Source organism: Mobula hypostoma, chromosome 28 (assembly GCF_963921235.1).
Source record: "Mobula hypostoma chromosome 28, sMobHyp1.1, whole genome shotgun sequence".
NCBI classification, from domain to species: Eukaryota; Metazoa; Chordata; class Chondrichthyes; order Myliobatiformes; family Myliobatidae; genus Mobula; species Mobula hypostoma.
In genome coordinates, this window is record NC_086124.1 from 25804193 (window position 1) to 25826826 (window position 22634).

The 22634-nt window shown below is 51.7% G+C and overlaps 1 protein-coding gene across 3 annotated transcripts in view; it reads right to left on the minus strand.

Moving 5' to 3' along the window:
• Positions 1-251: 251 nt before the first annotated feature.
• The window catches only part of LOC134338998 (fibulin-2-like), a 49152-nt gene continuing 26769 nt past the window's right edge, over positions 252-22634 (minus strand). For all 3 annotated transcript variants that reach the window (XM_063035226.1, XM_063035227.1, XM_063035224.1), the window contains 7 exons: positions 13507-13650; positions 12389-12517; positions 8558-8683; positions 6974-7093; positions 2883-3011; positions 1841-1964; positions 252-752 (listed from right to left, as the gene is read on the minus strand). In XM_063035226.1, the coding sequence (XP_062891296.1) occupies positions 395-752; positions 1841-1964; positions 2883-3011; positions 6974-7093; positions 8558-8683; positions 12389-12517; positions 13507-13650 (1130 nt within the window). In that variant the 3' untranslated portion in view covers positions 252-394. The remainder of the gene's footprint in view (positions 753-1840; positions 1965-2882; positions 3012-6973; positions 7094-8557; positions 8684-12388; positions 12518-13506; positions 13651-22634) is intronic.

Genomic DNA, 22634 nt, shown 5'->3' on the forward strand with positions numbered 1-22634 from the left:
CTCCCTCCACACCGTCCCATCACACACTCCCGGGGTCAGACACAGAGTGAAGCTCCCTCCACACCGTCCCATCACACACTCCCGGTGTCAGACACAGAGTGAAGCTCCCTCCACACCGTCCCATCACACACTCCCGGGGTCAGACACAGAGTGAAGCTCCCTCCACACCGTCCCATCACACACTCCCGGTGTCAGACACAGAGTGAATCTCCCTCCACACCGTCCCATCACACACTCCTGGGGTCTGAGTGAATAACTATGGGCTCTTGCGCAGATTGACAGCCATGTCAGGGCCTTCTGAGGGTGGGTCATGTGGGTGGTGGGGGTGGTGGTACAATTACAATGAGCAGTGGGGAAGGTGAGGGAGGGGGGAGGGAAGCAGGAGCACGTGGACTCAGAGCAGGGGGGCCATGATGAAGATGTAAATTCTGGCGATGAACTTGGTGGCCGCGCCCTGGCGGATGAGCGTCATCTCGACGTCCAGCAGGAAGTCGCGGGGCTGGCGCGGCGGGAGCCGCAGGTAGACGTAGCCCATGTAGGGGTTGAGACGGCGGGTGCCGAAGAACATGGCCTCGTTCCCCCCGGTGATGGACAGCAGGATGTTGTCGCCGGTGTACACCGGTGAGGGGCTCATGCGGAAGACGTTGGCCGGCACCCGGACATTGGTGGGAAGGGTCAGCTGGTAGTAGGTGATCGTCCGCGGGACCATCTGGCACTCCACGTAACCCTGGCACGATATGCGTTCACACCGGCTGGCGACACGGAGAAACGGGATTAGCTAATGACGCGGGGTTGTAACCACGTAACTTGCAGAAAACGGTCTGGAAGAGAAAATCTATACGGTGTCCTTAAATATGTACTCCAGACTCTTGCTTAAGTAGACTGTTAGGACAGATAAGTTTCTGGGATCAGACGAGATTTACCATGGGAAACAAGGGAAGAGATTGCTACAGCTTTGGAACTCGGAACTTTGCAACCTCCTTGTGCACAGAATAATATCAGATGACTGGAAGATTGAAAATGTTCTATTGTTCAAGAAAGCTAACAGGGATGAACATAGGAATTATAGACCCGCGAGCCTCACGCCAGTGGCAAACGAGAGGATTCTGAGAGACAGGTTTTCCGAGCATTCAGAGAAGCATTAGGGACTTATTGGCTTTGTGGGAGGCAGGCGCCTGACTAACTTTTTCGAGGAAATGACTAAACAAATTGATGATGGTAGAGCGGCGGCAATGGCATGCATGGATTTCCATGAAAGTGTTTGACAAGGATTCCCCATGGAAAGCTCATCCAGGAAGTCAAGAGGTCTGGTATCTGGGGGAACTTGTCTGTGTGGATTCGGAACTGGCTCGTCCGCCGTTGGAAGTGGGTGGTTTTAGAGGGAAGTCGGTGACCTGTGTTTTTTTTCCGCAGAGCTCTGTTCAGGGACTCGTGACCTTTGTGAGTTTTATAAATGACTGGTGGACAAGTGGCGGGGTGGGTTAGTAAGTCTGCAGATGACACGAAGGCTGGTGGAGCTGTGGACAGTGTAGAAAGTCGCCATAGGTTTCAGCACGGTGACTAGGTTCAGAGCTGGGCTGTGAAGTGGCAGGTGGAGTTCAACCCGGAAAAGTGTGAAGCGATTCACTTCAGAAAATCGAACAAAGGCAGGATTCAGGAGTCTTGGCAGTGTAGAGGAACAGAGGGATCTTGGGGTTCACGTCCATAGATCCCTCAAAGTTGTCAGGGCAGACTGATCATAATTGAGTTGGTTAATATAATTTGGCGCATCATAAGGAAGGGCGCATATGTGCTCCACTGTTCTGTGATTTACCACACGGTCGTGGACAAGATTACTTACGTCTGTCCCACTTTCCTGTAGTTGGCGGGGCACTCGAAGGAGAGGCACTTAAATGTGCCCTGAATATTGAAGCAGCTCTCGTCAGCTGAGCAGTTGTGTGTCCCAAGTTTACATTCGTCAAGGTCTGGTGAAGTAAAGCAGAAAGAATTACACAGCCTTACAGGAAAGATATCGTCCAGCCGGAGAGGGTGCAGGAGAGATTTACAAGGATGCCGCCCGCACTGGAGAGCCTGTGTTATTTACGGAGAGATTGGTTATACTGGGTCTTTATTGCTTGGAGCACAGCAGAATGTGGAGACAAGTTTACAAAATCATGAAGAGGGGTATGGATGGTTATTGTCTTCTCCTCAGAGCTGGGGAGTCCAAAACAAGAGAGCACTATACAAGACAAGAAGGGAGAGATTTAAAGATTAACTTTATTTGCCACATATACATCGAAACATGCAGTGATGCGTCAATGGCCAACACGATCCGAGGATGTGCTGGGGGCAGCTCACAAGTTAGCTACTAAACCAAACCACTTGTGATTGGGAGGAAACAAGAACCTGGAGGAAAACTATGCAGAATAAGGGAGAACCATGATCTTCTCACTGGCAGTGGCAATACATGTGTTTAAATAATCCACAGTAACAGTCTACAGAATCTAATTCAATGGTCTACAGCATTTCATTCAATAGCAAACAGTCCACAGAATCTAATTAAACATCAATTGGCTGACAGAATCTAATTAAAGTCTAGAGAATCTAATTCAATGGTCTACAGAATCTAATTAATCAGCAGACAGTCTACAGAATCTAATTCAACAGCAGACGGTCCACAGAATCTAATTCAACAGCAGATGGTCCACAGAATCTAATTCAACAGCAGACAGTCTACAGAATCTAATTCAAAAGCAGATGGTCCACAGAATCTAATTCAACAGCAGACGGGTCCAAAGAATCTAATTCAACAGCAGAGGGTCTACAGAATCTAATTCAACAGCAGACAGTCTACAGAATCTAATTCAACAGCAAACAGTTTACAGAATCTACTTTAACAGTACCTTTGCAGTTCCTTCCGTTGGGTGAGAGTACATAGCCCTCGTCAGGGCATCTACATGTGAAGGATCCTGGTGTATTAATGCACTGATAGGCACAGAGCGATGGGGAGGACAGTAAGCACTCGTCAATGTCTGCCAGAAAACAATGGACAATGATTACCCACTGCCACACCAGCACACTCTGAGCCCCAGGTGCCCTCAGAACCCACCCGGGCTCGTCCAGGAACCAACTCTGCTAATCCGATGCTCACAACATCCCAATTCCTACCCACCCCTTGTGCTGGCACTCCATGTAACCCACAGCTCACCCAGGCATGAGAGCCCATTACTGATGTGTCATGAACATCGGCTAAATCGGGAGTGTCTCGTGTTCAGGTCCTGCTAGAGTCCTTGAAGCAAATATCCTTTTGGTAACCAGCTCTACCAACCCCTACAACCCCTTTTACCCAGCCCCCCATCTCCCTCCCTACCTTCTGCATCTGTCTTCCTCACCTCCTTTACTCAGTAACCTGCTACACCCCTCCTTAACTATAACCTCTCATCTGTCCTCACTAACTCTGTAACAGCCCTCTCTGTCTCTGTCCACCCTCTGTAACACCCTTCCCCATCTCTGTCCTCCCAAACTCTGTGACACCCTTCCCTGTCTGTCCTCTCAAATTCTGTAACACCCTTCCCCGTCTGTCCTCTCAAACTCTGTAACACCCTTCCCCGTCTGTCCTCTCAAACTATGTAACAACCCTCCCCATCTCTGTCCTCTCAAACTCTATAACATCCCTCCCCGTCTCTGTCCACCCTCTGTAACAGCCTTCCCCATTTCTGTCCACCCAAACATCTCTGTCCTCTCAAACTCTGTAACACCCTTCCTCATCTTTGTCCTCCCTTCCTCTGCAACACCCTACCCCATCTCTGTCCTCCATAATTCTGTAACCCCCCACACTGCTCACGGTCTCCATCTCCCTCCTGAACTCCCTACACTCCACCCTCCCTAGATGTAAACTCCTAGACCCTTCTCCATCTCTGTCTCCCTTCTTAACTCCATCTCCCTTCTCACCTCTGTAACTCCATGCACCCCTCCCCATCTCCATCTGTCTCCCTCCATAACATTCTACACTCCTCCCTTCCTCCATAAATGGAACCCCTAGACCCTTCTTGTCTCCCTCCCTACCTCTATAGCCCCTATACCCATCCCAGTCTCCCACCTTTGTAATCCCCTCCCCTCCACTCCCCTTCCGATCTCCGTCTCCACAACCCCCAACATATCTCACTGCATCTATAACCCAGTCTGGACCCTGCAACCCCTGCCTGTCTCCATTGCTTTCCTTGCTTTGTACAGTAACTCATTTTGGCCCCCTCTTTCCCCTGCCTCCCTTCCCTGTCTCCATCTTCTACCCTGTAACCTTATCCAGACTTTGCACCTCCTTCTCCCTCCCTGTCTCCATCTCCTTCCCCACCAATCAGACCCTGGGCTCCCTCTCCTTCCTTTATAACTCACTGTGGCCCCTCCAAAGCCCTCTCTGATCCCTCAACCCCTTCTTATTTTGGTCTCTTACAATATCCAAAATTTCTAATTCCCTCCCAGTCTCTATATCTCTCCCCCCACCCATCAGCAGCACCTGAACCCCTCCCTTATCTCTGTCTCTGTCACCCCTTTGGCCCTTAATCCCTCCAACCTCAACACCCCTCCCTCTAAGTCCCTCAGGCTCCTATCTCCTCCCTGTCACCACCTGACATCTCCCAGACTCTACAGCCCCCGTACCCCTCCCTGCTTCTGTGTATCTCCATCACTCTACCTCTGTAGCATCCTCCAGTCTGTCCCTCCCTCCCAACGCATCCCTATAACCTCCAGTGCTCCTCCAGCTCCTACACTGACAATGTCTGGATCTTTTCAGTCCTCACTCCTATCTCTGCAGTCAAGCTTTGTGGGGTGAGGGGAGGTCACGTCAATTGGTTGGGGATTAGATTCAATTTGGCCTCATCCCAGTGGCCTGTGTTGGGACATCTCTCAACTTGAAAGCAAACAGTCTACAGAGTCTAATTGAATGCTCTTCCATTGGAGCCTTGCTCCTTTTCCCCGATACTGTCAGGGTAACCTATCGAGTGTTGAAAGCCCTGGATAGAGTGGATGTGGTGAGGATGTTTCCTATAGCGGGGGAGCCCCCTCCGCAGACTCGATGGGCCAAATGGCCTAATTCTGCTCCTATACCGGGATGGTGTAAGATCTTTCGAGATAAATTCTCCAAAGCTCCCCAGGTTGGAGGTGAGGGTGAGAGTGGCCCAGAGGAAGGTGTCAGAGGGCTGATGTGTCAGCAGGAACCCTCGTGCAGGATTTCCTGAAGGTTAACTTGCATTAATTTCAAGAGGACTAGAATATAAAAGCAAGGATGTATTGGCCGGCTCTGGATTGGAGGGCATACCTTATGAGAATAGGGCAAGTCTCCTCGGCCTTTTCTCCTTGGAGCGACGGAGGATGCGAGGCGACCAACTGGAGGTGTATAAGATGATGAGAAGCATTGATCATGTGGGTAGCCAGAGGCTTTTTCCCAGGGCTGAAATGGCTAACACGAGGGGGCAGAGTTTTAAAGTGCTTGGAAGTAGGTACAGAGGGGATGTCTGGGGTAAATTTTTCACACAGGGAGTGGTGGGTGTGTGGAATGCACTGCCAGTGGCGGTGGTGGAAGTGGATACAATAGGGTCTTTTAAGAGCCTCCAAGTTAGGTAAACGGAGCTTAGAAAAAATAGAGAGCTATGTGCAAAGGAAATTCCAGGCAGTCTCTAGAGTGGGTTACATGGTCGGCACAACATTGTGGGCCGAAGGGCCAGTAGATTTCTATGCTCTATTAGGGCTTTATGAGCATTAGTCACTCCATGCTTGGAGTATCATGAGCAGCTTTGGGCCCTTGATACGAGGATGTGCTGGCATTGGAGAGGGTCCAGACGAGATTTAGGAGAATTCTGATTTATGAGAATTCATGAGAATGAAAGAGTTAATGTATGAGAAATCTTTAATGGCTCTGGGTCTGGACTCATGGGAATTTGGAAGAATATTGAAAGGTCTCGATAGAGTGGACATAGAGATAAAGTTTTCCAGAACACAGCCTCAGAAGAGAAGGACATTCCTTTAGAACAGAGAGGAGGAATTTATTTAACCAGAGGGAGCAAATCTGTGGAATTCATTGCCACAGACAGCTGTGGAGGCAATGAATGTGGAGGTATATTTAAAGCGGAGCTTGATGGGTCCTTTATGATTGAGGGATTCAAAGGTTACGAGGAGAAAGAGAAGGCAGGAGAGGGAAAATAAATCGGCCACAAATGGCGGAGCAGGCTCGATGGGCTGAATGGCCTAATTCTCCTCCTATGATTTATGCTTTTATTATTTAAGTGGTGGGGCAGGAGATTGGGGTATTGAAATGTGGGGACAACAGAGAGAGGACAATGGCTGCAAGAATGAAAGGGGATTCTGGTGACATGGATCTGGTTCTGAAAGGGGGACAAAGCAGAAACCACCCCCCCCACCCCCGTTCAGAAGCTGAGGAATCTACAGTGCAGTAACAGGCCCTTCAGCCCATCAATACCCATGCTGGCCCTCAAAATCCCTTTTGTATTGAACACATTTCATCATCAGCCACCTTCCCATCAACTCTCCCCAGACCCTACCCCCTCATTCACACACTGGGGGCCCGATTTACCCACCCACCCTGCACGTCTCTGGGGCGTCTCTCTCCCCGGGGGCTGGGGGAAATCAAGAACTAGAAGGCATAGTTTTAAGGTGCAAGGTGTAATGGGGAAACTGTGATAGTGCCTAGAGTGGGCAAAAGGGACTGGATTTGTCAAGAGATGGGTCAGTATGGCAAGATGGGCAGAAGGGCCTGCTTCTGTGCCATGAAGGGGGAGTCCTCAGGAAGGACGTGCAGACTCCACAGACAGACAGACAGACAGACAGACGGACAGAACCGGTCAGACTCAGACCAGACGCGAGGGGTGGTGGCTCTACCCCCTGCATCACCGACGGGAACGGGGGATCACCTCCACCCCACGGCCGGCGGAGTGAACGGTCAAGCTGAGCCGCCACCACCCCCACCCCTCCTACCGCTCACCCAGGCAGGCCGTCCTGTTGGCGGGGCTGAGGGTGAATCCCCTCTGGCATCGGCACTCGAAGGATCCCAGTACGTTGAGGCAGTCGTGGCTGCAGGGGCTGTCCTGGCATTCGTCGACATCTGGACAGAGGAGGGGCCGGGTTAGCAGCGGGTAGACAGGTGGATTAGACCGGGACACTTTGCAAACCACAACACCCCCCCCCCGACACCCTCAAACCCGTTCCACGCCCTGGTCAAATCATCACGGGCAGCGAGCATAGGGGAGACACCGACAGGATAAGGCAAAGGGCAGGAGGTGAAATAACTAGCAAGAGCGGGCGCGAAGAGGAAGGAGGGGACAGAGGGGTGCTCACGGTGACCCTGCACACCAGAGAGTGTGGGGGTGGGGGCAGAGGTGACCCTGTACACCGGGGGGGGGCAGAAGGGGTGTTCATGGAGAGATGGTGCCTCTCCACATCACTCAGTTGAAAGTTAATAGAGTGGTGGGAGGAGGCAGACAGTGGTCTGACGGTCGCACAGGGTTATGATTAAAGCCATCGGTATACTTGCCTCTGCCAGCTGATCCATTGCTCAGACCTCACTCCCTGGAGCACAGGGGAATGAGGGGAGATTTGACAGAGGTGTTCATTACCAGGAACAAAATTCTGAAGGCGTATTACTGGCGCCACAGGAACGTAACGTTTAGCGAGACGCTATTCTAGCGCGGGCCGCTCCGGAATCCGGAGGTCAGCTCCGGCGCCACTCTCCAAGGGGCCTCTATACGTGGAATGTGTGGGTTTTCCCTGGGTGCTCCAGTTTCCTCCCACAGCTCAAAGACGTAGCGGGTAGGCTCATCGATCATTGTGAATTGTCCCGTGATTAGGCTGGGGTTTGTGGGGGTTGCTGGGGTGGTGGGGCTCGAAGGGTCAGGGTGGGCCTCCTCTGCGCTGTTTTGTTAAATAAATATTACTGAGGAAAATACTAGCAGACTTTTAAAACACGAAAGAGTTTTTTTTCTCTGTTGATTGGTGTCAAAAAAAGCCAAATGAAATCCCCTGTGATTCAAAGTTGTAAAACAATAAAACTTGCTAGGGGGTGGTGAATATTTTTTTATAGGCACTGTACATGGACAGGAACACTTTAGAGATTGGAGATTCAAGATTATTTATCGACGTCCTTCAGTAGCAAGCGTAAAGCAGAACGAAAGATTTGTCACTCCGAATCTGATGCAGCGTAAAAAGACAGGACAAGCGGTAAAAACACATTAAATAAAAATAGAACAGCAAAAACTGTAACTGCTTGATTGTGGCCATGAGCACGTAAGATTAGCTTGTATACTCAGTAACACACAGGGAATGCTGCAGGAACTCAGCGGCAGACCTCAATGTACTCGGGTGCTGAGGAGCAGAGGATCCGGAATTGACGCTGAGGGTCTGATATGAGTTGCTCCCTCTGTCTCGGTGAGGGACTGGGGGCAGATACGCTCCCCATCGAGAGGGAGATGTGAGTGCGCATTGGGAGGTTGGGAGGTGGGGTGTTCCCTCGTCAGTCAGAGGGGATTCTGACCCCACCGCCGCATCTGCCCCTCGAGTGAGGGCTAATTACCTTCGCAGGTCCGGCCATCTGCGGCCAAGCGGAATCCCACGTTGCAGCCACACTGATAGGAGCCCAGGGTGTTGAGGCAGTGCTGGGCACAGATCCGGCCCTGGTACCGACGGCACTCGTTAATATCTGAGGGGAGAGACGGGGTGAGAGAGAGAGAGAAAATGTGAGACACGCACGGAGAGCGGGAGAGATGGACAGACAGCAAGAGAGAGAGTAGAGAAAGAGTAAGAGGAGAGAGAGAGAAAGTGTGTGAGAGAGAAACACAGGAAGAGAGATGAATGGACAGATAGCGAGAGAGAGATAGACAGCAGGAGAGAGGTAGGGGTTTAACCTCAATCCTGTTAACCCGAACAGAGGCCTCCACTGCTCCAAGTTCCCATTCTGCACACCAGCCCCGTCCCCCAACCCTGGAGCTGTTTGAAACTTCCCGGATCAAAGTACCCCATAATCCCACCACCGAGGGGCAGGTAAGTCCCACTGAAGGTAAAATCTGTAGCAGGAATGTAAAGGAGAGGCAAAGGTCAGAACACAGGGTATAGCTCCCTCCACACTGTCCCATCACACACTCCCGGGGTCAGGCACAGAGTGAAACTCCCTCCACACCGTCCCATCACACACTCCCAGGGTCAGACACAGAGTGAAACTCCCTCCACACTTTCCCATCACACACTCCCGGGGTCAGACACAGCGTGAAGCTCCCTCTAATGAGAGTTATCTACAGGCCCCCAAACAGTAGTCTGGATGTAGAGTGTAAGTTGAATCAAGAGTTAAAATTGGCATATCGCAAAGGTAATGCTACAGTTGTTATGGGGGATTTCAACATGCAGGCAGACTGGAGCAATTAGGTTGGTACTGGACCCCAAGAAAGGGAGTTTGTAGAGTCCCTCCGAGATGGATTCTTAGAACAGCTTGTACTGGAGCCTACCAGAGAGAACGCAATTCTAGATTTAGTGTTGTGCAATGAACCGGATTTGATCAGGGACCTCGAGGTAAAGGAGCCATTAGGAGGTAGTGACAATAATATGATAAGTTTTAATCTACAATTTGAGAGGGAGAAGGGAAACTCGGAAGTGTCAGTATTTCAGTTGAACAAAGGGAACTATGGTGCTATGAGGGAGGAGCTGGCCAAGGTTCAATGGAACAATACCCTAGCAGGGATGACAGTGCAACAACAGTGGCAGGTATTTCTCGGAATAATGCGGAAGGTGCAGGATCAGTTTGTTCCAAAGAGGAAGAAAGATCCTAAGGGGAGTAAGGGGAGGCCGTGGCTGACAAGGGAAGTAATGGACAGTATAAAAATAAAAGAGAAGTATAACATAGCAAAGATGAGTGGGAAGCCGGAGGATTGGGAAACTTTTAAAGAGCAACAGAAGATAACTAAAAACGCAATACGCGGAGAAAAAATGAGGTACGAAGGTAAACTAGCCAAGAATATAAAGGAGGATAGTAAAAGCTTCTTTAGGTGTGTGAAAAGGGAAAAAATAGTTAAGACCAAAAAGGGCCCTTGAAGACAGAAGCAGGTGAATTTATTATGGTGAACAAGGAAATGGCAGATGAGTTGAACAGGTACTTTGGATCTGTCTTCACTAGGGAAGACACAAACAATCTCCCCGATGTAATAGTGGCCAAAGGACCTAGGGTAATGGATGAATTGAAGGAAATTTATATTAGGCAGGAAATGGTGTTGGATAGGCTGTTAGGTCTGAAGACTGGTAAGTCCCTGGGACCTGATGGTCTGCATCCCAGGGTACTTAAGGAGGTGGCTTTAGAAATCATGGACGCATTGGTGATCATTTTCCAATTTTCTATAGATTCAGGATCAGTTCCTGTGGATTGGAGGGTGGCTAATGTTGTCCCTCTCTTCAAGAAGGGAGGAAGAGAGAAAACGGAATTATAGAGTGGTTAGCCTGACGTCGGTGGTGGGAAAGATGCTGGAATCAGTTATAAAAGATGAAATTACGACACATCTGGATAGTAGTAACAGGATTGGTCCGAGTCAGCGTGGATTTACAAAGGGGAAATCGTGCTTGACTAATCTTCTGGAATTTTTTGAGGATGTAACTATGAAAATGGACAAGGGAGAGCCAGTGGATGTGGTGTACCTGGACTTTCAGAAAGCCTTTGATAAAGTCCCACATAGGAGATTAGTGGGCAAAATTAGGGCACATGGTATTGGGGACAGAGTACTGACATGGATTGAAAATTGGCTGGCTGACAGAAAACAAAGAGTAACGATTAACGGGTCCCTTTTGGAATGGCAGGTGGTGACCAGTGGGGTACCGCAGGGTTCAGTGCTGGGACTACAGCTGCTTACAATATATATTAATGATTTAGATGAGGGGATATATATTAATGATTTAGATGAGGGGATATATATTAATGATTTAGATTAGCAAATTTGCCGATGACACAAAGCTGGGTGGCAGTGTGAAATGTGAGGAGGATGTTATGAGAATGCAGGGTGACTTGGACAGGCTGGGTGAGTGGGCAGATGCAGTTTAATGTGGATAAATGTGAGGTTATCCACTTTGGTGGTAAGAACGGGAAGGCAGATTATTATCTAAATGGAGTCAAGTTAGGAAAAGGGGAAGCACAATGAGATCTAGGTGTTCTTGTACATCAGTCACTCAAAGCAAGCATGCAAGTACAGCAGGCAGTGAAGAAAGCTAATGGCATGTTGGCCTTCATAACAAGGGGAATTGAGTATAGGAGCAAAGAGGTCCTTCTGCAGCTGTACAGGGCCCTGGTGAGACCACACCTGGAGTACTGTGTGCAGTTTTGGTCTCCAAATTTGAGGAAGGACATTCTTGCTATTGAGGGAGTGCCGCGTAGGTTCACAAGGTTAATTCCCGGGATGGCGGGACTGTCATATGTCGAAAGATTGGAGCGACTGGGCTTGTATACTCTGGAATTTAGAAGGCTGAGAGGGGATCTTATTGAAACATATAAGATTATTAAGGGATTGGACATGCTGGAGGCAGGAAGCATGTTCCCGCTGATGGACGAGTCCAGAATCAGAGGCCACAGTTTAAGAATTAGGGGTAGGCCATTTAGAACAGAGTTGAGGAAAACTTTTTCACCCAGAGAGTGCTGGATATATAGAATGCTCTGCCCCAGAAGGCTGTGGAGGCCAAGTCTCTGGATGCTTTCAAAAAAGAGATGGATAGAGCTCTTAAAGATAGCGGAATCAAAGGTAATGGGGATAAGGCAGGAACTGGATACTGATTGTGGATGATCAGCCATGATCACAGTGAATGGCAGTGCTGGCTCGAAGGGCCAAATGGCCTACTCCTGCACCTATTGTCTATTGTCTACACCATCCCATCACACACTCCCGGGGTCAGACACAGCGTGAAGCTCCCTCCACACCGTCCCATCACACACTCCCGGGGTCGGACACAGAGTGAAGCTCCCTCCACACCGTCCCATCACACACTCCCAGGGTCAGACACAGAGTGAAACTCCCTCCACACCATCCCATCACACACTCCCGGGGTCAGACACAGAGTGAAGCTCCCTCCACACTGTCCCATCACACACTCCCAGGGTCAGACACAGAGTGAAGCTCCCTCCACACCGTCCCATCACACACTCCCGGGATCAGAAGCAGAGTGAAGCTCCCTCCACACCATCCCATCACACACTCCCGGCGTCAGACACAGCGTGAAACTCCCTCCACACCGTCCCATCACACACTCCCAGGGTCAGACACAGAGGAGCGGTGGGTGGGAGTGGGGGGGGGGTCACAGGTGGGAGGGGAGGAGATGATAGAGGGGTAAGACAGAGTGGAGAGGAGGGACAGGGAGTGAGGAGCAACACCAGGGACCTTACCCACACAGCGTCTGGTGACAGGGTCGGGCCGGTACCCCAGCCGGCAGTCACACCTGTAGCTGCCCGGAATGTTCCGGCAAACCTGTTCGGCGTGGCAGCGGTGGGAGTCATCTCGGCATTCGTCCACGTCTGCACACAGTAGGGTGAGGGGGTCAGGGGGTGGGGTCTCCATTAGACACCAGTTCAAGTCTCTGGGCCAACAACAACCACCCTCCCCATCATTGCCCTCCCCGTCCTCCACTTCATTCCTCCTTCCCTCCTTGCTGCCCCTCCCTTATCACCGTCCCTCCATCCCTCCCTCCCTCCTTCCAAAGTACTGCCCCCTCTCTGTGTTCGTCCCACTGCTTTCTCCTCACTGCTTCTCATCCCTCAATGCCCTCCTCGCCACCATTCCCTCCTCATCACCCCTCCCTCCCTGTGACCACTCCCTCATCGCCGCCCCTCCCTCCCTGTGACCACTCCCTCCTCATCAGCCCTCTCTGTCACCACTCCGTCATCGCCGCCCCTCCCTCTCTGCGACCAGTAGATGTGGAAAGGACATTTCCCATGGTGGGGGAGTCTAGGACAAGAGGGCACAGCCTCAGGATAGAGTGGCGATCATTTAAAACAGAGATGCAGAGAAATTTCTTTAGGCGGCAGTTGGTGAATTTGTGGAATTTGTTACCACAGGCAGCTGTGGAGGCCAGGTCGTTGGGCATATTTACAGCAGAGATTGACAGGTTCTCGATTGGACACGGCAACAAAGGTTACGGGGAGAAGGCCAGGGAGTGGGGCTCAGGAGGGGAGGAAAAGATCAGCCATGATTGAATGGCGGAACAGGCTTGATGGGCCAAATGCCCTAATTCTGCTCCTATGGTCTTTATGGACCACTCTCCTCACTTCCCCTCCCTCCCTGCCACCTCTGTCTTTGCTGCCACACCCTCCTCACCACCCTCCCCCCTCACCTCCCTTCCCTCGCCACCCCTCCAGTTGGATGTGATTGCATTGATAGGACCATCTGACCAGCATCCAAGGGAGAGCCTCGGGAGAGATGAGAAGGGATCTACCCCACCCACGGGCCGTTTGGGGGGGTGGAATGGAAAGGAGGTCAGGGAAGACCAGGGGATGGGGGGGCTCACCCACACAGCGAGTGTTGTCCTCACTGGCCCGGTAACCGATGCTGCAGCTGATGGGCGTCCAGAGACAGGAGTAGGAGCCGATGGTGTTGTAGCAGCTGAGACCCGGCGGGCACGGCTGGTGAAGGGACGCGCACTCATTTGTGTCTATCAGAGAGCAGACCCACCACCGTCAGTGAAGACCCAACCCTGAGAGCAGATCCCAGCCCTTAGCCCACCCCGGGGATCTGTTACCCCCAAACCCCCGGATTAGATCCCAGTCTGTAACCCAGGCCCGGGGATCTGTTATTCTATAAATAAACCCCCAAACCCCCGGATTAGATCCCAGTCTGTAACCCAGGCCCGGGGATCTGTTATTCTATATATAAACCCCCAAACCCCCGGATTAGATCCCAGTCTGTAACCCAGGCCCGGGGATCTGTTATTCTATAAATAAACCCCCAAACCCCCGGATTAGATCCCAGTCTGTAACCCAGGCCCGGGGATCTGTTATTCTATATATAAACCCCCAAACCCCCGGATTAGATCCCAGTCTGTAACCCAGGCCCGGGGATCTGTTATTCTATAAATAAACCCCCAAACCACCGGATTAGATCCCAGTCTGTAACCCAGGCCCGGGGATCTGTTATTCTATATATAAACCCCCAAACCACCGGATTAGATCCCAGTCTGTAACCCACTCCCGGGGAGCTGTTATTCTATATATAAACCACCCAAACTCCTGAATTAGATCCCAGTCTGTAACCCACCCCCGGGGATCTGTTATTCTATAAATAAACCCCCAAACCACCGGATTAGATCCCAGTCTGTAACCCAGGCCCGAGGATCTGTTATTCTATAAATAAACCCCCAAACCACCGGATTAGATCCCAGTCTGTAACCCAGGCCCGGGGAGCTGTTATTCTATATATAAACCACCCAAACTCCTGAATTAGATCCCAGTCTGTAACCCACCCCCCGGGGATCTGTTATTCTATAAATAAACCCCCAAACCACCGGATTAGATCCCAGTCTGTAACCCAGGCCCGAGGATCTGTTATTCTATAAATAAACCCCCAAACCACCGGATTAGATCCCAGTCTGTAACCCAGGCCCGGGGATCTGTTATTCTATATATAAACCACCCAAACTCCTGAATTAGATCCCAGTCTGTAACCCACTCCCGGGGATCTGTTAATCTATATATAAACCCCCAAACCCCCGGATTAGATCCCAGTCTGTAACCCACCCCCGGGGATCTGTTATTCTATAAATAAACCCCCAAACCACCGGATTAGATCCCAGTCTGTAACCCAGGCCCGAGGATCTGTTATTCTATAAATAAACCCCCAAACCACCGGATTAGATCCCAGTCTGTAACCCAGGCCCGGGGATCTGTTATTCTATATATAAACCACCCAAACTCCTGAATTAGATCCCAGTCTGTAACCCACTCCCGGGGATCTGTTAATCTATATATAAACCCCCAAACCCCCGGATTAGATCCCAGTCTGTAACCCAGGCCCGGGGATCTGTTATTCTATATATAAACCACCCAAACCCCATGCATTAGATCCCAGTCTGTAACCCACTCCCAGGGATCCGTTATTCTATAAATAAACCCCCAAACCACCGGATTAGATCCCAGTCTGTAACCCACTCCTGGGGATCTGTTATTCTATAAATAAACCCCCAAACCACCGGATTAGATCCCAGTCTGTAACTGAGTCCCGGGATCTGTTATTCTAGAAATAAACCCCCAAATCCCTGGATTAGATCCCAGTCTGTAACCCACTGCTGGGGATCTGTTATTCTAGAAATAAACCCCCAAACCCCCAGATTAGATCCCAGCCCTTAGCCCACACCAGGGATCTGTTATTCTAGAAATAAACCACCAAACCCCCAGATTAGATCCCAGTCTGTAACCCAGTCCCAGGGATCTCTTATTCTATAAATAAACCCCCAAACCCCAGGATTAGATCCCGGTCTGTAACCCACCCGCAGGGATCTGTTATTCTATAAATAAACCCCCAAACCCCCAGGATAAGATCCCAGTCTGTAACCCACTCCCAGGGATCTGTTATTCTATATATAAACCACCCAAACCCCTGGATTAGATCCCTACCTGTAACACACCCCAGTGATCTGTTATTCTATATATAAACACCCTGAACTACCAGCCTGTAACCTGCCCGTTGGGAGCTGACCTGAGGAAATTCATTTAACTTGATTCAGCCGCAGAGCAAAAATGAAGATTTGGCTGGAGTTACACTCAGTAAAATTGTTTCCCAGAAGGTCTCAGACAGCCAGGTCTGCACTGACCCCTGTCCCTCAATTCCTCTCTCTCAGGGGAGATATGTACACTGACCGGTGTCTCTCAGTCCTTGTCTCTCAGGGGAGATCTGTACACTGACCGGTGTCTCTCAGTCCTTGTCTCTCAGGGGAGATCTGTACACTGACCGGTGTCTCTCAGTCCCTCTCTCTCAGGGGAGATTTGTACACTGACCGGTGTCTCTCAGTCCCTCTCTCTCAGGGGGAGATCTGTACACTGACCGGTGTCTCTCAGTCCCTCTCTCTCAGGGGGAGATCTGTACACTGACTGGTGTCTCTCAGTCCCTCTCTCTCAGGGGAGATTTGTACACTGACCGGTGTCTCTCAGTCCGTCTCTCTCAGGGGAGATCTGTACACTGACCGGTGTCTCTCAGTCCCTCTCTCTCAGGGGAGATCTGTACACTGACCGGTGTCTCTCAGTCCCTCTCTCTCAGGGGAGATCTGTACACTGACCGGTGTCTCTCAGTCCCTCTCTATCAGGGGAGATCTGTACACTGACCGGTGTCTCTCAGTCCCTCTCTCTCAGGGGAGATCTGTACACTGACCGGTGTCTCTCAGTCCCTCTCTCTCAGGGGAGATTTGTACACTGACCGGTGTCTCTCAGTCCCTCTCTCTCAGGGGGAGATCTGTACACTGACCGGTGTCTCTCAGTCCCTCTCTCTCAGGGGGAGATCTGTACACTGACCGGTGTCTCTCAGTCCCTCTCTCTCAGGGGGAGATCTGTACATTGACCATTGTCTCTCTGTCCCTCTCTCTCAGGGGAGATTTGTACACTGACCTGTGTCTCTCAGTCCCTCTTGGTGGGGGGGGGGTGCGAGATCTGTACACTGACCAGTGTCCCTCAGTCCCTCTCTCTCAGGGGAAATTTGTACACTGACCGGTGTCTCTCAGTCCCTCTCTCTCAGGGGGAGATCTGTACACTGACTGGTGTCTCTCAGTCCCTCTCTCTCAGGGGAAGTTCTGAACACTGACCAGAGTTTCTCAGTCCCTCTCGGGGGGCGGGGGGGAGATCTGTACAGTGCCCGGTGTCTCTCAGTCCTTGTCTCTCAGGGGAGATCTGTACACTGACCGGTGTCTCTCAGTACTTGTCTCTCAGGTGAGATCTGTACATTGACCGGTGTCTCTCAGTCCATCATGTGGGGAGATCTATATACTGACCGGTGTCTCTCAGTCCCTCTCTCTCAGGGGAGATTTGTACACTGACCAGTGTCTCTCAGTCCCTCTCTCTAGGGGAGAGATCTGTACACTGACTGGTGTCTCTCAGTCCCTTTTTCTCAGGGGAGATTTGGACACTGACCGGTGTCTTTCAGTCCCTTTCTCTCAGGGGAGATTTGTACACTGACCGGTGTGTCTCAGTCACTCACTCTCAGGGGAGATTTGTACACTGACCGGTGTCTCTCAGTCCCTCTCTCTCAGTGGAGATCTGTACACAGACCGGTGTCTCTCAGTCACTCTCTCTCGGGGGGGAGATCTGTACACTGACTGGTGTCTCTCAGTCCCTCTCGGAGGGCGAGATCTGTACACTGACCGGTGTCTCTCAGTCCCTTTTTCTCAGGGGAGATTTGTACACTGACCGGTGTCTCAGTCCCTTTCTCTCAGGGGAGATTTGTACACTGACTGGTGTGTCTCAGTCACTCTCTCTCAGGGGAGATTTGTACACTGACCGGTGTCTCTCAGTCCCTCTCTCTCAGGGGGAGATCTGTACACTGACCGGTGTCTCTCAGTCCCTCTCTCTCAGTGGAGATCTGTACACAGACCGGTGTCTCTCAGTCACTCTCTCTCGGGGGGGAGATCTGTACACTGACTGGTGTCTCTCAGTCCCTCTCGGGGGGCGAGATCTGTACACTGACCGGTGTCTCTCAGTCCCTTTCTCTCAGGGGAGATCTGTACACTGACTGGTGTCTCTCAGTCCCTCTCTCTCAGTGGAGATCTGTACACTGACCGGTGTCTCTCAGTCCCTCTCTCTCAGGGGGAGATCTGTACACTGACTGGTGTCTCTCAGTCCCTCTCTCTCAGGGGAAGTTCTGAACACTGACCAGAGTTTCTCAGTCCCTCTCGGGGGGCGGGGGGGAGATCTGTACAGTGCCCGGTGTCTCTCAGTCCTTGTCTCTCAGGGGAGATCTGTACACTGACCGGTGTCTCTCACTACTTGTCTCTCAGGTGAGATCTGTACATTGACCGGTGTCTCTCAGTCCATCTTGTGGGGAGATCTATATACTGACCGGTGTCTCTCAGTCCCTCTCTCTCAGGGGAGATTTGTACACTGACCAGTGTCTCTCAGTCCCTCTCTCTCGGGGAGAGATCTGTACACTGACTGGTGTCTCTCAGTCCCTTTTTCTCAGGGGAGATTTGTACACTGACCGGTGTCTTTCAGTCCCTTTCTCTCAGGGGAGATTTGTACACTGACCAGTGTGTCTCAGTCACTCACTCTCAGGGGAGATTTGTACACTGACCGGTGTCTCTCAGTCCCTCTCTCTCAGTGGAGATCTGTACACAGACCGGTGTCTCTCAGTCACTCTCTCTCGGGGGGGAGATCTGTACACTGACTGGTGTCTCTCAGTCCCTCTCGGGGGGCGAGATCTGTACACTGACCGGTGTCTCTCAGTCCCTTTTTCTCAGGGGAGATTTGTACACTGACCGGTGTCTCTCAGTCCCTTTCTCTCAGGGGAGATTTGTACACTGACTGGTGTGTCTCAGTCACTCTCTCTCAGGGGAGATTTGTACACTGACCGGTGTCTCTCAGTCCCTCTCTCTCAGGGGGAGATCTGTACACTGACCGGTGTCTCTCAGTCCCTCTCTCTCAGTGGAGATCTGTACACAGACCGGTGTCTCTCTGTCACTCTCTCTCGAGGGGGAGATCTGTACACTGACTGGTGTCTCTCAGTCCCTCTCGGGGGGCGAGATCTGTACACTGACCAGTGTCTCTCAGTCCCTTTTTCTCAGGGGAGATTTGTACACTGACCGGTGTCTCTCAGTCCCTTTCTCTCAGGGGAGATCTGTACACTGACTGGTGTCTCTCAGTCCCTCTCTCTCAGTGGAGATCTGTACACTGACCGGTGTCTCTCAGTCCCTCTCTCTCAGGGGGAGATCTGTACACTGACTGGTGTCTCTCAGTCCCTCTCTCTCAGGGGAGATTTGTACACTGACCGGTGTCTCTCAGTCCCTCTCTCTCAGGGGAGATCTGTACATTGACCATTGTCTCTCTGTCCCTCTCTCTCAGGGGAGATTTGTACACTGACCTGTGTCTCGCAGTCCCTCTTGGTGGGGGAGCGGGGGTGCGAGATCTGTACACTGAGCAGTGTCCCTCAGTCCCTCTCTCTCAGGGGAAATTTGTACACTGACCGGTGTCTCTCAGTCCTTCTCTCTCAGGGGGAGATCTGTACACTGACTGGTGTCTCTCAGTCCCTCTCTCTCAGGGGAAGTTCTGAACACTGACCAGAGTTTCTCAGTCCCTCTCGGGGGGCGGGGGGGAGATCTGTACAGTGCCCGGTGTCTCTCAGTCCTTGTCTCTCAGGGGAGATCTGTACACTGACCGGTGTCTCTCAGTACTTGTCTCTCAGGTGAGATCTGTACATTGACCGGTGTCTCTCAGTCCATCATGTGGGGAGATCTATATACTGACCGGTGTCTCTCAGTCCCTCTCTCTCAGGGGAGATTTGTACACTGACCAGTGTCTCTCAGTCCCTCTCTCTAGGGGAGAGATCTGTACACTGACTGGTGTCTCTCAGTCCCTTTTTCTCAGGGGAGATTTGGACACTGACCGGTGTCTTTCAGTCCCTTTCTCTCAGGGGAGATTTGTACACTGACCGGTGTGTCTCAGTCACTCACTCTCAGGGGAGATTTGTACACTGACCGGTGTCTCTCAGTCCCTCTCTCTCAGTGGAGATCTGTACACAGACCGGTGTCTCTCAGTCACTCTCTCTCGGGGGGGAGATCTGTACACTGACTGGTGTCTCTCAGTCCCTCTCGGAGGGCGAGATCTGTACACTGACCGGTGTCTCTCAGTCCCTTTTTCTTAGGGGAGATTTGTACACTGACCGGTGTCTCAGTCCCTTTCTCTCAGGGGAGATTTGTACACTGACTGGTGTGTCTCAGTCACTCTCTCTCAGGGGAGATTTGTACACTGACCGGTGTCTCTCAGTCCCTCTCTCTCAGGGGGAGATCTGTACACTGACCGGTGTCTCTCAGTCCCTCTCTCTCAGTGGAGATCTGTACACAGACCGGTGTCTCTCAGTCACTCTCTCTCGGGGGGGAGATCTGTACACTGACTGGTGTCTCTCAGTCCCTCTCGGGGGGCGAGATCTGTACACTGACCGGTGTCTCTCAGTCCCTTTCTCTCAGGGGAGATCTGTACACTGACTGGTGTCTCTCAGTCCCTCTCTCTCAGTGGAGATCTGTACACTGACCGGTGTCTCTCAGTCCCTCTCTCTCAGGGGGAGATCTGTACACTGACTGGTGTCTCTCAGTCCCTCTCTCTCAGGGGAGATTTGTACACTGACCGGTGTCTCTCAGTCCCTCTCTCTCAGGGGAGATCTGTACATTGACCATTGTCTCTCTGTCCCTCTCTCTCAGGGGAGATTTGTACACTGACCTGTGTCTCGCAGTCCCTCTTGGTGGGGGGGGGGGGGTGCGAGATCTGTACACTGACCAGTGTCCCTCAGTCCCTCTCTCTCAGGGGAAATTTGTACACTGACTGGTGTGTCTCAGTCACTCTCTCTCAGGGGAGATTTGTACACTGACCGGTGTCTCTCAGTCCCTCTCTCTCAGGGGGAGATCTGTACACTGACCGGTGTCTCTCAGTCCCTCTCTCTCAGTGGAGATCTGTACACAGACCGGTGTCTCTCAGTCACTCTCTCTCGGCGGGGAGATCTGTACACTGACTGGTGTCTCTCAGTCCCTCTCGGGGGGCGAGATCTGTACACTGACCAGTGTCTCTCAGTCCCTTTTTCTCAGGGGAGATTTGTACACTGACCGGTGTCTCTCAGTCCCTTTCTCTCAGGGGAGATCTGTACACTGACTGGTGTCTCTCAGTCCCTCTCTCTCAGTGGAGATCTGTACACAGACCGGTGTCTCTCAGTCACTCCCTCTCGAGGGGGAGATCTGTACACTGACCAGTCTCCCTCAATCCCTCTCTCTCAGGGGAGATTTGTACACTAACCGGTGTCTCTCAGTCCCTCTCGGGGGTGAGATCTGTACACTGACCAGTGTCCCTCAGTCCCTCTCTCTCAGGGGAGATTTGTACACTGACCGGTGTCTCTCAGTCCCTTTCTCTCAGGGGAGATTTGTACACTGACTGGTGTGTCTCAGTCACTCTCTCTCAGGGGAGATTTGTACACTGACCGGTGTCTCTCAGTCCCTCTCTCTCAGGGGGAGATCTGTACACTGACCGGTGTCTCTCAGTCCCTCTCTCTCAGTGGAGATCTGTACACAGACCGGTGTCTCTCTGTCACTCTCTCTCGAGGGGGAGATCTGTACACTGACTGGTGTCTCTCAGTCCCTCTCGGGGGGCGAGATCTGTACACTGACCAGTGTCTCTCAGTCCCTTTTTCTCAGGGGAGATTTGTACACTGACCGGTGTCTCTCAGTCCCTTTCTCTCAGGGGAGATCTGTACACTGACTGGTGTCTCTCAGTCCCTCTCTCTCAGTGGAGATCTGTACACTGACCGGTGTCTCTCAGTCCCTCTCTCTCAGGGGGAGATCTGTACACTGACTGGTGTCTCTCAGTCCCTCTCTCTCAGGGGAGATTTGTACACTGACCGGTGTCTCTCAGTCCCTCTCTCTCAGGGGAGATCTGTACATTGACCATTGTCTCTCTGTCCCTCTCTCTCAGGGGAGATTTGTACACTGACCTGTGTCTCGCAGTCCCTCTTGGTGGGGGAGCGGGGGTGCGAGATCTGTACACTGAGCAGTGTCCCTCAGTCCCTCTCTCTCAGGGGAAATTTGTACACTGACCGGTGTCTCTCAGTCCTTCTCTCTCAGGGGGAGATCTGTACACTGACTGGTGTCTCTCAGTCCCTCTCTCTCAGGGGAAGTTCTGAACACTGACCAGAGTTTCTCAGTCCCTCTCGGGGGGCGGGGGGGAGATCTGTACAGTGCCCGGTGTCTCTCAGTCCTTGTCTCTCAGGGGAGATCTGTACACTGACCGGTGTCTCTCAGTACTTGTCTCTCAGGTGAGATCTGTACATTGACCGGTGTCTCTCAGTCCATCATGTGGGGAGATCTATATACTGACCGGTGTCTCTCAGTCCCTCTCTCTCAGGGGAGATTTGTACACTGACCAGTGTCTCTCAGTCCCTCTCTCTAGGGGAGAGATCTGTACACTGACTGGTGTCTCTCAGTCCCTTTTTCTCAGGGGAGATTTGGACACTGACCGGTGTCTTTCAGTCCCTTTCTCTCAGGGGAGATTTGTACACTGACCGGTGTGTCTCAGTCACTCACTCTCAGGGGAGATTTGTACACTGACCGGTGTCTCTCAGTCCCTCTCTCTCAGTGGAGATCTGTACACAGACCGGTGTCTCTCAGTCACTCTCTCTCGGGGGGGGAGATCTGTACACTGACTGGTGTCTCTCAGTCCCTCTCGGAGGGCGAGATCTGTACACTGACCGGTGTCTCTCAGTCCCTTTTTCTCAGGGGAGATTTGTACACTGACCGGTGTCTCAGTCCCTTTCTCTCAGGGGAGATTTGTACACTGACTGGTGTGTCTCAGTCACTCTCTCTCAGGGGAGATTTGTACACTGACCGGTGTCTCTCAGTCCCTCTCTCTCAGGGGGAGATCTGTACACTGACCGGTGTCTCTCAGTCCCTCTCTCTCAGTGGAGATC